General features: G+C 39.9%; 1 protein-coding gene across 10 annotated transcripts in view; it reads right to left on the minus strand.

The window, feature by feature from the left end:
- CFAP43 (cilia and flagella associated protein 43) overlaps positions 1-15,718 on the minus strand; it is a 139,718-nt gene that overhangs the window by 58,424 nt on the left and 65,576 nt on the right. For all 10 annotated transcript variants that reach the window (XM_047825493.1, XM_047825498.1, XM_047825497.1 and 7 more), the window contains 7 exons: positions 15,296-15,436; positions 14,137-14,309; positions 12,960-13,109; positions 10,410-10,540; positions 8,341-8,488; positions 5,831-5,932; positions 4,974-5,051 (listed from right to left, as the gene is read on the minus strand). In XM_047825493.1, coding sequence (XP_047681449.1) covers positions 4,974-5,051; positions 5,831-5,932; positions 8,341-8,488; positions 10,410-10,540; positions 12,960-13,109; positions 14,137-14,309; positions 15,296-15,436 — 923 coding nt within the window. The remainder of the gene's footprint in view (positions 1-4,973; positions 5,052-5,830; positions 5,933-8,340; positions 8,489-10,409; positions 10,541-12,959; positions 13,110-14,136; positions 14,310-15,295; positions 15,437-15,718) is intronic.

The following is a 15,718-nucleotide window of genomic DNA, read 5'->3' on the forward strand; positions in this document are numbered from 1 at the left end:
TTTCCCTGAGATCAGGAACACGACAAGGATGCCCACTCTCACCGCTGCTGTTTAACATAGTGCTGGAAGTTCTAGCATCAGCAATCAGACAACAAAAGGAAATCAAAGGCATCAAAATTGGCAAAGATGAAGTCAAGCTTTCGCTTTTTGCAGATGACATGATATTATACATGGAAAATCCGATAGACTCCACCAAAAGTCTGCTAGAACTGATACAGGAATTCAGCAAAGTTGCAGGATACAAAATCAATGTACAGAAATCAGTTGCATTCTTATACACTAACAATGAAGCAACAGAAAGACAAATAAAGAAACTGATCCCATTCACAATTGCACCAAGAAGCATAAAATACCTAGGAATAAATCTAACCAAAGATGTAAAGGATCTGTATGCTGAAAACTATAGAAAGCTTATGAAGGAAATTGAAGAAGATTTAAAGAAATGGAAAGACATTCCCTGCTCATGGATTGGAAAAATAAATATTGTCAAAATGTCAATACTACCCAAAGCTATCTACACATTCAATGCAATCCCAATCAAAATTGCACCAGCATTCTTCTCGAAACTAGAACAAGCAATCCTAAAATTCATATGGAACCACAAAAGGCCCCGAATAGCCAAAGGAATTTTGAAGAAGAAGACCAAAGCAGGAGGCATCACAATCCCAGACTTTAGCCTCTACTATAAAGCTGTCATCATCAAGACAGCATGGTATTGGCACCAAAACAGACACATAGACCAATGGAATAGAATAGAAACCCCAGAACTAGACCCACAAACGTATGGCCAACTCATCTTTGACAAAGCAGGAAAGAACATCCAATGGAAAAAAGACAGCCTCTTTAACAAATGGTGCTGGGAGAACTGGACAGCAACATGCAGAAGGTTGAACCTAGACCACTTTCTCACACCATTCACAAAAATAAACTCAAAATGGATAAAGGACCTAAATGTGAGACAGGAAACCATCAAAACCTTAGAGGAGAAAGCAGGAAAAGACCTCTCTGACCTCAGCCGTAGCAATCTCTTACTCGACACATCCCCAAAGGCAAGGGAATTAAAAGCAAAAGTGAATTACTGGGACCTTATGAAGATAAAAAGCTTCTGCACAGCAAAGGAAACAACCAACAAAACTAAAAGGCAACCAACGGAATGGGAAAAGATATTCGCAAATGACATATCGGACAAAGGGCTAGTATCCAAAATCTATAAAGAGCTCACCAAACTCCACACCCGAAAAACAAATAACCCAGTGAAGAAATGGGCAGAAAACATGAATAGACACTTCTCTAAAGAAGACATCCGGATGGCCAACAGGCACATGAAAAGATGTTCAGCGTCGCTCCTTATCAGGGAAATACAAATCAAAACCACACTCAGGTATCACCTCACGCCAGTCAGAGTGGCCAAAATGAACAAATCAGGAGACTATAGATGCTGGAGAGGATGTGGAGAAACGGGAACCCTCTTGCACTGTTGGTGGGAATGCAAATTGGTGCAGCCGCTCTGGAAAGCAGTGTGGAGGTTCCTCAGAAAATTAAAAATAGACCTACCCTATGACCCAGCAATAGCACTGCTAGGAATTTATCCAAGGGATACAGGAGCACTGATGCATAGGGCCACTTGTACCCCAATGTTCATAGCAGCACTCTCAACAATAGCCAAATTATGGAAGGAGCCTAAATGTCCATCAACTGATGAATGGATAAAGAAATTGTGGTTTATATACACAATGGAATATTACGTGGCAATGAGAAAAAATGAAATATGGCCTTTTGTAGCAACGTGGATGGAACTGGAGAGTGTGATGCTAAGTGAAATAAGCCATACAGAGAAAGACAGATACCATATGGTTTCACTCTTATGTGGATCCTGGGGAACTTAACAGGAACCCATGGGGGAGAGGAAGGAAAAAAAAAAAAAGCGGTTAGAATGGGAGAGAGCCAAAGCATAAGAGACTGTTAAAAACTGAGAACAAACTGAGGGTTGATGGGGGGTGGGAGGAAGGAGAGGGTGGGTGATGGGTATTGAGGAGGACACCTTTTGGGATGAGCACTGGGTGTTGTATGGAAACCAATTTGTCAATAAATTTCAGAAAAAAAAAAAAAAAGAAAATTATCAATACTCAATTTCAGAATAAAGTCCAGAAACAACACTGTATATGCGGGAACCCAGGGATTGATAGAGGAGGCTCCACAAATCAATGGAGAAAAGGTGGTATATTCAATAAAAAACACTGGCAAAATGGGCTGTTTATTTGAAAAAATAAATTTAGATCCATACCTCATACCATTCATGAAGTAAATTACAGATTAAATAAAGGAGTATTACAAAAAAGTACGTGGGACTTTGGAAGACCTTTTAAGATCAGACACACTAAACAAAAGCTCTAAAAAAAAATCAATAAATTTGGATCATAATTTTTAAATTCTGCATTTCAAAAGGCACATTATAAAAGTTAAGACACAAGACAAAAAATATACATAGCATATTAGGTTGAACTGTGTAAAACTGTGATCTCATGTGGTTCAACCTGGTAATAAGAGCCACCTCTCGATTTTCCCCTTGCCCCTCTCCATGCTCTTTCCCCTCCCAGCTGACTATGGTGAGATCCAGCAGGGCGACCTTAGATGGCCTCATATTGAAGACAGCTGAATCTCTGCCGCGTGCATCTCTGAACAACTGCATGGAGCTGAGCCGCTAATGACCTGGAATAAACTCCTAATCTCTGCGCCACTATATTTTTGGAGTTTAGTTATTATCACAGCTTAACTAGCCGTAATTATCACAAATAAACGTAAATTAAAATAAAAATAAAGAACTCCTACAATCCAAAAGACAAAGACCAACAACCCAATAGAAAAATAAGCAAAGGATACAAACAGGGAATTCCTAGAAGAGGGAATACAAAGTCTTAAAGAGTTAGGAAAAGATGCTCAACCTAGTTAGTAACCAGGAAAATAAAACAAAGGGGAGGAAATTCCCAAAGAAAAATTTGAGGACATTTCCCAGAACTGAAAATCAAGTTTTTTTTTTTTTAATTTTTTTTTTATTGAAAGTGCTCACCAATGCCTAACATACGGAAAAGACAGAGCAAACAAACTGGGTACAAAATAGATGACACAGTCACTTGGGATAACTGGGGAGAGGGACTTTTACAAAAGTATTGTCAGGGTAAAGGAGAGCAGCTAGGCATGATAAAGCATCTCCCACTGGCAACCACAGAAAGCTATCACCGTTCCTACTTCCTACCTACTTCCTACCTACTTCCTATGTGAGAAGGGCAAGGGGGGTGGAGTAGTTACTGGAACTTGGAAAGATCGGAGGCTTTGGGAAAGGCCTAGCTGTCCCTGCCAACTCATGATACCACAAAGAGGCCACTGGAGGAATAAAGGCTCTGCCCTCTGATCTCCTGCTGATGCCACTCACTGGTTACACCTAACCAGAAGCCAGGGGGGCAAGGTAGTACATTGATGCAGTCCACAAAGGCCGGCTTCTTGCGGCTGAGAACAGGATGGAAAAGGGCAGAGAGTATATTTGCATCCTCAAACCAAGAATATCCATCAAATCTATCAAGAAGCATAATTGTGAAATTTCCTAACAGCCGGGATAAAGAAAGGATCCTGTAAGTTTGCAGAGACAAAGAACTGGGAATCAGAAAGGTATTGGACTCTCTAAAGCAAACACTGAAAGCTAGAAGATGATGAGCAAGCCTTTAAAATTCTGAGGGAAAATCAATAAACCCCTACACAAGGTATCAAATGAGCACTGACAGTAGGATAAAGACATTTTAAGAAAAACCAAGTCTTAAAAGATGTCCCTCTCACATGCCCTTTCCCAAGAACAGAGCTAAAGCTCTTACAACTCTTGGGGGTGGGCACCATTCATACAGTATAACATTTAAATGGCATGCCAGAAGCACAGCTATCTGATAAATGATGTCTTCAAGCATGGGACAACACAGTAGTCCTGCTTAGGAACTGGAAGATGTACATCAAGAAATGGGGCTCTGGAAAGAGGGGCTCCAACTCAGGAGGCAGGTGAGAGGATTTCCCAGGAGAATGGACGAGATGAGTCCCTAGGACACATGTTCCCTAGACCATTTGCCTGGTGTAGGGAGCAAGGTGCTTATATTGGAGCTGGAAGATGGAAAGGCAGGTCATAAAAACAAACAAACAAACAAACAGACAAACAAATAAACCAAAGCATGACAGCTTGATTACCTCAGGTATTTGTATTGGGAAGAGTTTTTAGCATTTTGAGAGAGTCTGAATAGGTAATAGGTATATAGAAAGGCTTATACTAAAACAAAAGCAATTGTGAATTCCAGGAAAAATCTAATTATAAAATGGAAATGTAATCATAACATGCCATTTGGCTCAGCTCTGAAGAACTTTTACGTAGCTATAATAGTGTGGGTATGGAGTACGGATTTATGTGTATGTTGTACTGATAAGGGATGTAAAAGAACCTAAATACTCCTCTTCCATGCCAGGAAGCCCACCATTAATGTCAAAATAGAAATATCAAGAAATAGCAGTATTAAAAAGACTATTTGGAAAGAGAGAGGTAAATATCCAAACAAAAAAGCTGAAAGAATTGAAAACATGTACCTCGGGAATACAGGAATCCTAGTGAAGACAACTAGGGCAGGTGTTGCTTTAAAGACATTATTTTTAGTTATATAACTCATTATTTAATTTTTAAAAGTGTAAACAAATAAGTTTGATAAAAATAAGTATTAAAAAAAAACAAATAAGATCCAGTGTTTCAGGAAGACGGGGAAGAAAACCACTGTTTATATTTAGTGTTGTATGGTAAAAATCCCACCATGTTAAAAGCATCTCAGAAAACTGAGCTTACTGGCAGAGGAAAAAATGGGTAGAGCTCCTCATGCTGTGTTGGATGAAATAGTACAAAGTAATTTTAGACAGAGGGCCGATGTATTAGTATATGAAATCACAACACTTACAGTTTTAGCAAGTGCTTTGATTCCTGTTTTTATCTCTTTCCTTTTCTTGGAAAACAGTTTAACCTCCTTTCTGATGGCCTGAAATGGAACAAGTATATCTCTTAGATAAGCAAGAGAAATGATAGTTATATGACAGATAGGTAGATGCATACATACATAGGTACATAGATACATAGATAGCACTTCTCTAGAAATAAACAAAAAATAAAGACTAATGATACAACATGTACATGAAATAACACCACTGCAATGCCTTGCTTAAGTCAACTGCTACTACGTAAGTGGCCATCGAAGTAACTTGCAACTGATGTCATTTATAAGGCCATCGGAAAGAATAAGTAGTAAAAAAATTAAATAGAGAATAGTTGACAAAGGAAACCAGTCTGCTATTTTATGGGGAACTTGAATGGGACTAATAAGCTAAATCCAGGCACAAGCTACTACCTTTGTCACCTTCCTGCACATCTGAAGCTAACAAGTCCTTTCTCCTGTTTCTGGACCACCCTTTTTCTTTAAATCAACTTTGCAGTGTCCCTCAACATTCACTCCAACACGAGGTATCTGATTATTCTTCAGTTTGGCTTCCCTAGACATTTTGATTCTGTTCCACATTGCTTTAAGAACACTTCTTAAAGCTCAAAATAACCTAATCTAAAAGATTAGGCTAGTTTAGGGTGTTTGCTTTCAGGAAAGTTACACTTGTATGGTGCAATGCTCTGCCTGGTAGTACCTACTAAGCATCTACTACTATCTACTAGTATCTACTAATATCTACTTCCTAACTTTCCAGCGGGTTTTCATAGGAAGCTAGTCTATTTGGCACATTATTTCAAACCTCTTCCATGTTTTATAAATACCTCTTGGCTTTTTTGTTGTATCCAGGGAATTTCCTTTGAATTATCCACTTGGGTTAATTCCTCTTGTGATGAATCAATGCTCAACTTCGTATCTTCATTTATCTTAGAAGAAGACAGATATTTCTTAAAATTAAAATCCTTCTTCTCCTACCCTACTTCATATGATTGCTTTGGATCCCTCTGCACTTATTGCATTTTTTTTAAAGAATACCAAAAAATTTTCCTGCCCGAGATGTAATGTTTTATTAATTTAATTCCTACCAATCTGTCCTTACAATAGCCACACTTTTCACTGAGAAAGCAGAAATGATCAGATAAGTCACACATTCACCACATCCCTCTTTGCCTCCTTCCTATAATTGTAGATCACATGCTCTGCCTATCACGCCCTGCCCAGCCATTTGTACTTAGGATCTCAATCTTTTCCTCCTTCTTTACACTTAAGAGGTCTTTACACTTAAAAAAAAATCCCACTGAGGGGCGCCTGGGTGGCTCAGTTGGTTAAGCGTCTGACTTCGACTCAGGTCATGATCTCATGGCCTGTGGGTTCAAGCTCTATATTGGGACTCTGTGCTGACAGCTCAGAGCCTGGAGACTGCTTCAGATTCTGTGTCTCTCTCTGCTCCTCCCTCACTTGCACTCTGTCTCTGTCTCTGTCTCTGTCTCTGTCTCTCTCTCTCTCTCTCTCTCTCAAAAATAAATAAACATTAAATTAAAAAAAAATTCCATTGCCCTTCTGCACGATCCATTTCTCCTTTTTACTAAATCTTTCCCAACAAATCTTTCCCAAACACACTTCAATATATCTTGTCCTAGGAAAGCTATTATCCATGGACTACCACATTCCTCTTTAGGTACCACCCCTTTCTCTGCTCCCTTTTGCAATAGAGTCTCTAGAAAGATTTTGCCATGTTACATTCTCCTGGCCCTACTAGATAGAACCTCACTGGCTGCCACTTCTTTGCATCCCTGAACTCTTCTCCTGGATCTGTAGAAGTTGCTCTATCCTGGTCTCCTTCTGTTGCTCACCATCCCCCCTTCCATAGTAACCTTACCTATTTTTATGGCTTTAAACTCTTTGCATTTGCCCTTGACTCTCAAATCAACATCTTCAATCCTGGCCTCTCCCCAGAACTCAAAGTTCATCTATCCAACAGTCTACCTAGTATCTCCTCTTGAATGCCCAGCAGGCTTGAATTCTCAAGCTCGGCATGGGTAACCGATTTTGGAATACCTTCTTTCTCCCCACAGCAGCTCTCCTCTCCAACTTCCTCATCACTGTGAATGGTACCATATTCTACAAAGTTGTTTAAGTAAAAAACCTAGGAGTCATCCTAGAGTCCTTTCTCTTCCTGCCCCTCTATGTCCAATCTCTCAGTGAGTTCTGTCAACTTTACCCCCAAATGTAACTGGAATCTATCACTTCCTCTCCATAACATTCCTCCTCCTCCATTGTTACCTAGACCTTTACCATAGCCTAATAAATCTCCCTGTTTCCATTCTTGTCCTGTACAGGAACCATTCTCCACATAGTGGCAAGTAATCATTTTTTAAAAATGTAAATAAGATCTTGTAAATCCTCTGCTCACAACTCTTTAATAGGTTCTCATTACACGTAACATAAAATCCAAATTCCACCTGGCTTACAAAGCCCTACGTTACCTGGTCTTTTTTTATTTCTACAATCTCGTCTCCTTCCACTCTCTCCCTTGTTCACTTCAATTGCACAAACCTTTTTTTAGGGCCTCAAACATGCTGAGGTCTTTCCCCTTCTGCCCTATTCTTGCCCTCCTGACCCCACCTTTGTACCCTCTTTTAATTCAGATCTCAGCTTACGTGTCTGCTCCTTAGAGAGGTTACTCCAGCCAAATACTAGCATTTTTATCCACTAAATAGGTCTTGTTACTATCTAATATTTTCTTATTTGAGTACTTATCTCTCCCTGCTCACATCCAACTCTTAATTAGAATGTAAACTCCATGAATACAGAAAATGTTACTGTCTTGTTCATACTTATATCCCCCACAGCCTGGCACTTTGTAGGCACTCCATAAATATTTAAGTGATTGAATGGAAGAATGTTGTTCTCTGGCTAGACACTTCCAGAATAAAGTATGTAACATAAAAGTAAAGAGAGACTGGTTTGATCAAGCACCAGAATTAGGGGTAAGATTTGTTTCACAGGAAAGCCCAGATCTCGTATTATGGTTTAAATAAAATCTGAGATGTAATATTTGCTTTGAGAATATTGCTTTGAGAAAGGCTGAATATTTTGTCTCAGATGTAGCTAATGGTCTTTCTGAAAATCATGGGGTACTTGGATAAAGGGAAATATTATTGAATATCTGCTGAAGGAAAACCACAAACTGAAAACTGATATCTGATTTAGAAAGGAAGAGACAGTGGGTGGGTAGAAGGCACAGAAGGAAGGGGAGAAAGAGGGAGAGAGAAAGGAAAGGAAGGGGGGAGGGAGGGAGGAAAGAAGGACAAACACTGTATTGGAACTCAACTGTGTGTTCAGATGTTGATCCCAAATTCAAGGACTCTCTTTTTAATATACTTAAATAATCATTCTCCTCATCCATGGTGTTGCTCAGGGAAATTAAAAGTTTCTGGCAATATTCAAGAATTTCACTGGCTAAGTTTCCTCCAAACCGCCTATAATAATAATAATAAAAAAGAAAGTAAACTGGCTACAAAATCACAGTTTTAAAAAGTTACATTCAGCAGCATTATTTCCAGATACCTCATCATTTCTACACAAAGAAATATGGCGGCCAATTCTTCACAGTGCCCTGCAGTTATTAGGGCTCTACTTAGAGGAGAGCACCTTCATGTGCTCCAGGACATGACAAAGCTTCTTGACCTCTCTGAGGTGACCTCTCCTCACACTGTCCATGTACCCTTACCCTACATACCCTCTGCACCCACCCACCTTGGCCACTGCACAGAAGAGCCACTGCTCCAGTGGAGCCTTAGAATGTACTAGGCATTCCGCTGCCTCATGTACATAATTACATTGTCCTATTTAGTCCTCATAGCGCCCACCTGTCATTGAGGAAAGCATTACTTCCACTCAGTATATCAGGGCATCTCAAACTTTAGGCATATCAGCATCGCCTGGATGAGAGTTTGTTAAAAACAGATGATTCCATTTCAGAGGTATGACTCAGAAAGTCTGGGGGAGGACCAAATATAAGCATTTCTAACAAACTTACAGTTGCTGCAGACCCCACCTTGAGTAACAATGTTGCAGACAATTTAGAGAGGGTGTTATTATGTGTCTGAGGCCAAAGTTAGTAAGTCCTGGACCAAGGTTTCCAACTCAACTTTGAGTCAGAGGTCCACGTGATTACCCATGAATGGAAATGCCCTTACTTCTATCAAGAGGTCTCCAGCACTTGTTTGCTGTTGCCTGAAATGCTGTTTGTTCACTTAGTGTAAAGGGTATATTAGGACTTACATATGAGTTACAAGTTAGTATCTTATTCAGATGCCATACATAGACTGGGCCCGATGATGCAGTGTTCAAACAAGTCTTTGAAATAAGTGACTACCAAAATTGTTATGATATAAAATCTCCATTTACCTGTATTTAACATTTATAAATATTTAACATTTTCACAATGTCATTGGGAAAAGGCCATGTTTTGCTACTATTTTAATCACAGGGGGCGCCATAAGATATTATTTTTGTGGAAATAAATTGTATATTGACTAGTGATATCCATTGACAGATCAACCAAGGCAACATATAAAGTCTAGGCTGTCACTTCCAGGTTCTCTATCCCCTGGTCATCATCTATATGCTTGAGTAGTATTTTATTTAGAACTTTAATTTTAATCTAAGCAAAGTTCAAATTAATATTGTCTAAACTAAGTCTAACTAGAGAACTATATCTACATGTGTGTAAACACACATACATATCTATGTCAGGTTTTTAAGGGATGAATAGGAGTTTTTAAAATTATCTACTCTTGAGGATTATCCCCATTCCTTGTACTCCTCCAACGGGTGTTGTGAATGGGAGGACTGATCATCTCATATGTACTAACTATGTCTTGTTATTTTTTGTGTTTTGATGCTTTGACATGTGGGGCTTTGCCCCTTCAGTACTAGCCAGTAGCTACAGATAGGAAACCACTCACCCTGGAGCCACCTTTAAAATGCAAACAAACCAATCCAGAACCCACACCTCCAACTCAGGGCTACTATTTCCCTGCCCTAATCACCTCTGGGCCAAGTACCAGAAAACCAGGGCCAGCCACCAGGCCCCAGAAGCTGCTAAAATTATCCACACTAGCCAAACTGGTCTGCTCCTCCCCATGGAAACCAAAATAGGTTTGGTTTGTTGCCCATGTTTCCTTTGTTCCCTCTGCCTCCTGACCCACCCAGGGGCTTCCCCATGTGGCCCCACCACAGAGTTGGCAAACCTCCTCCTCTTGGGATCTGTGGGTATAATAATCTTTCCAATGGCAGTTGTCTCCTGTTATGGTGGCCTTGCTACACATAAATAATAACAAAATATTTATTTTCAACACTATACCATATGAAGTTGCTTTTAGATACTGTACATACCTCCATCTGAGGTAAACAAGGGTGCCATCATTTCTCCCATTCACTAGAATGTTTTTTCCATCCATTGAAATTCTCACTGATTGAATCCCATGCCCCTGGTGAGAATGACTCCGACTTCGAGCAAACGTTTCCTCAATAGTTTTAGGAACAAAGTGCAAAAATTACAAATGCAATTCCACCACGTAGTTTTTCTAAGGGGGTCACACGCACTTTCGCTCATGAGTAAATCTGTTTCTATTTGTTAACAGCGTTTTATTTGGCATGGAAGTAGCCTGTTGGTAATACATAGTACTGAAAATCCCTGGTTCAAAACCCGTTCACCAATACTGATTTATTTTTCTCATTTGTGTGGAATGGAAGGAGAGGGATTGTTATCACCAATTTCCAACAGGAAAACCAGACACACAGAAGCAAATTGCTGAAAGCTACAAAGTTAGGGGAGGGGACTTGAGCAAGCAGAAATGGCATTCAGGTGCCTTCAAGAGTCAGGTAGGTTTCATTTACGTGTGCTGAGTGGTTGAGGGAGGGTAAGAGGCACTGTGAAGAGTGGAGGGTGACCTGCCCCACATGGAGGAGGCTAAACCAGTTCAAGTAGAACCCAAACAAAACACAGCACTGATTTGGTGCAGAGGGCAACAGTTTAAGCTCCTTGACTGAAAACTGGGATTTATGTGTCATGCTGGTTCTCAGCCATGATTTTTTTAAAGAAAATTTTAACTGTTTGAATATATGTTTTATATATTTATATAATTATATTTTATATATTTAAAGAAAATTTTAACTGTTTGAATAGGCAATATACATATGCTGAGTGGTATAAAAACTGGGATTTATGTGTCACGCTGGTTCTCAACCATGATTTTTTTAAAGAAAATTTTAACTGTTTAATAGGCAATATATTCAAAGGTTTCAAAATTGAAAAACAATGCTGTGAAATCTGCTTTCTGTCTCCATTCCCCAACCACCACTTCCCAAAGCCAATCAGTGTAATTAATACCTTTAATATCCTTTCAGATGTCTTTTAGAACATATGAGCAAATTTTTATGCAATCGTAATTTTTAACATAAACTGGAGCATAGTACATTATATCATGCACCTTGCTTTTCCTTCGTGACCATAGATCTTGAGGTTCCTTCCACATTGTGGCGTAAAGATTTTCTCACTCTGCATAATATTTCACGTTTTCCTTATGTATCGTTTATACACCATGATTTATCCAGTCCTCTGTTGATTGTTATTAGGTTGCTTTTACACACAGTGCTGCCGTGAATAACTTCATGTGTGAGGTGCTTTGCACAGAATCACCCAGAAGAACTTTGATGTCTTGCCATGTCATGCCACCATCAACTATAGCATGTTAAAAATCACCTGAGGGACATGTGGGTGGCCCCGTTGGTTAAGCATGTGACTCTTGATTTCAGCTCAGGTCATGATCTCACGGTTTGTGATTGGAGTCCTGCGTCAGGCTCTGTGCTCTGACAGTGTGGAGGCTGCTTGGGATTCTCTCTCTACCCCTCCCCTGCATGTGTACTCTCTCTCTCTCTCTCAAAAGTAATAAATAAATTTTAAATCACTCGAATAAGAGACAATATAGCAAAGTTTGCAAATTGGCCACTTCAACATAATCTCTAAAGGATTCAAAACTTTCCCTGTACAATAATAGTATCACTTTTGTCCAGTTGCATTCCAAATATGTTTTCTTACACAGATGAACGAGAAGAGCAGGATGTGCACACCAGGGCCCAGTTTAGCTGTGGACCCGCAGGACTGTGACATGTAGGTGGCTGCAAGGCTTCAGGTGTGTGGGGTGGAACCCTGGGTAAGAATCACTGACCTCATCGAAGTAGACTGACAACCAGGACAACGTGGTCTCAAAACCTAGGAGAGGACCCTGCACGTTTTTGGAAGAAGAAACTATTTTCACTTTCCCAATGGAAATCAGAAAATGGCAGCAGTATTGGTAATGTTGAGGTTGGTCTGCAAGGGATGAGGGAGAAGTCTCCCTTCTGCTCTCTCGGGATCACTTGAAGAGTTGGGTGGGGGGCAGCAGCAACCAGCCCAGAGTCACTCCAGGCCAGGGAGATAGGGGTAATAATCCCTAGGTTTCCATGGCAATTCACTATTTCCAAAGCATTTTTGCATATACCCTCTCACCAGCTCTCATCAGAATCACAGAGGATGAGGGCATGGAAGGGTTCCCTAATTTTACAGATGAGCATCTGAAGCTCAGTGAAGGTCAGTGAGTCTCCTGGACACACAACTAAGTGGTGACAGAGCTGGGCAGCAGCTCATCTACAGTGTCCAGGTCCCATGCTCATTTTGTGCAGGTCTCAGTCTACTGGTTAGTGTTTCCTCCCCTGGAGACTCAAACCCTCAGCATATAAAAACACCAGTAAAATGTTAAAGCCAGTACTACAACCAGTGGTGAATAAGTTATGAGTTAATTGACCTAAGAAAGAAGTTCAATTCCTTCCCTGAGGGCTTTTGTTCCTTATATGAGATCAAGATAAACATCCCCAAGATTTAAAAAAAAAAAAAAGATTGTTTACCAAAGTGTGAACATCTCGGATACACAGAATTCCACCTTTAGCTATTGTTGTGAGCCACAATCCATGCGGAGACAGAGAGAGCATGCCAGGTCCGTAGTGCTTGCTTTGCACCTTTCGGTATGGCTTAAGAATGCAAATACCGCTATGTTCCTGCCAATCAAAGAACATGATTCCGTTATAGAAAAGAGCAGGAGAGTGGTGCCTAAGGGTTTGCAGTTGTGCATATACGGTCAGATTCAAATCTGCAAATGCTGTCCATGGAAGTGAACTGATACACCACTTTTCTTGCACCACATTTTCATCTGTTTGTAAATTAACATTTGTTCTAACCAACTAAGAAAAGTCGTGATGCGTTAGCTGCAATTAAAGATCCCAGCCTACACTGACAATATTTCTTTTTTACTGATCCTTTTCACACACACCCATGCTCAAGACAATTAAATGAATCAGTATTCTCTCATGTACTCCCACCTCCAAGCCCCTACACATGCTGTGACTTTTGTCTGGAATGCCCTTGTCCACCCCATTCCCACCAGTCCTGTCCCCTCCCTACCTCAACAACCTCCACCTCCTGCCAAAATTGTACACAATATTTCTCCGTGTCTAAATATGACCTATTCTTCAAAGGCCACTTCAGATATTACTTCCGTGATGTCTCATACCTTGCTGACAGTGGCTTCCCTGGGAGAGGAGGGTTTAGAGAGTAAGCGTGCTAGATAATCTGGGCCAGTGAGTGTACTAGGAGTGATACGATAGAGAGAGGTTTGAAAAGAGTGTGATACAAGGATGGCAAAAACAGTTTATCTATTTTGTGCAATTTTGCTTATGGCTTAGGTGCAAAGTTCCATGGAAAACCATAGGCCCTGGAGCCCCCCGACACCTGTGGAGTACATGCTCTAATGCTACACTGTTTTTAAACACACGAAGTCAACAGAGTTACCTGCATGTTTATGTGATGAGTAGGATGTGTGCAGCACAAGTATGAGGTTGCTCAAATGTATTTATGATGGATTAACAAATAATGCTCATAATGTATCTGATTCGAGAAAATATGTTAGTGTAATAAAGCCATTTGTTAACTGAACTATAATGTTAAAGCATGGATCGTGTGTAATTAACACAATGTGTCAATCATGATCGCTAAGACAAATAATAGCACGCTTAAGTTTTGGCATACTTTTTCAGGAAGACGGTAGCTGCAGATGTATGGCACTTGGTTACAGAAGCCATATACTTGGTGACTCTGATAGTCCAACACGGCAGAGGACAGGGTATGTTCTATCTCATACAGGAACTTAGCAATGAGTTCATCTCTCAGCCTCCCTCTTTCATCAGCAAAGCTTGTAGAAACTGTAAGATGTGAGGAAGAAAGGAGATCATTTGCACCATACAGTGATTTTATTTTTTAATCATTATGAATAACTATGAAAAACAAAATAAAAAATTCAAATGCTCAATTAATGTTGCAGAGGCTATTAGGAGACAAAAAATGATTTAAAACAACACAAATCCACTAGAACTACTCGAGTATTAAGTGACTGATAGTAAAATATCTTTTATAAGGCCTTGGTTAATTTAATCAATTAGGTAGAGACATATTAAAAGATACTCATGATGGTCTAGAGAGTCTTAATTAAGACACAAGAGTACTTTGAGGTTTTCAGCTCTCTCAGACTCTGTAATTATGTATTTACAAAATAGCTACCCAGATATATTTGTTATCTAAAACAAAGAGTGTCTATTTCATCAGGCTTCTTTATCCAAAAAGCTTTCTTTATAATTTCATCAGTGAAAGCTACTACACAGTAAGCTATCTGAATTTAACTATGTATATTTAAAGCTACAGAACAAGAGGTATCACAAAATGACATATCGATCTGACAAAAGCACCAGTTGATCCTGATCTTCTTCTCCGGGAAGAAGATACATTCGTATGAATGACAAGGACTTGAGGAAAGTCCACACTTCACATCATTTAGCAGGCACATCAGTTTCACTTTGTAAGATGTATAAAAGATGGCCATTTTACCTCTTTACATGTTAAGAGGGAAAAAATGCAATCATTAGAGAAAAGAAAGGAAGAAAGAGTGGGGAGGGAGAAAGGGAGGGAGGAAGAAAAGGAAGGAAGGAAGGAAGGAAGGAAGGAAGGAAAGAAGGAAGGAAGGAAGGAAGGAAGGAAGGAAGGAAGGAAAGAAGGAAGGAAGGAAGGAAGGAAGGAAGGAAAGAAGAAAGGAGGGAGGGAGGGAGGAAGGAAGGAAGGAAGGAAGGATAGAAGGAAGGGAGGCGAGCAAACAAGCTAAGCGACTACTCATCTGGGTTGCTTGATTTTTCTTTACCTTGTGGCAGTGTTGTAGGCAGAGTAAATATTTCCAATCTGCTTCTTCCTGTTTCCGGAAGTGGCGAAAGCACCATCACTTCTACTATGTCTGTTTCCAAAAGAGACACTGTGGATATTTGTAAAATGTCTTTGCCCACCTCTGAAAGCAAACAGAAATCATCATAAGTCATCATTCATAAGTTTAAAGAATCTTTTATCATCTCAAGTAAGGTATCACATTATAGGACTGCCTTCAGTAAGCCTTTAGATTTCAATTTATTTATTGCATTTTTAAAGTGGCCTTTATTTTTCTTTAAGTTAATTTATTTTGAAAGAGAGGGAGAGAAAGAGAGTGTGCACAAGCCGGGGAGGGGGGCAGAGAGAGAGGCAGAGAGAGAGAATCCACAGCAAGCTTCGAGTGTATACCTAAAGTGATCTTTAA

Source organism: Prionailurus viverrinus, chromosome D2 (assembly GCF_022837055.1).
Source record: "Prionailurus viverrinus isolate Anna chromosome D2, UM_Priviv_1.0, whole genome shotgun sequence".
In the NCBI taxonomy this organism is placed as follows: Eukaryota; Metazoa; Chordata; class Mammalia; order Carnivora; family Felidae; genus Prionailurus; species Prionailurus viverrinus.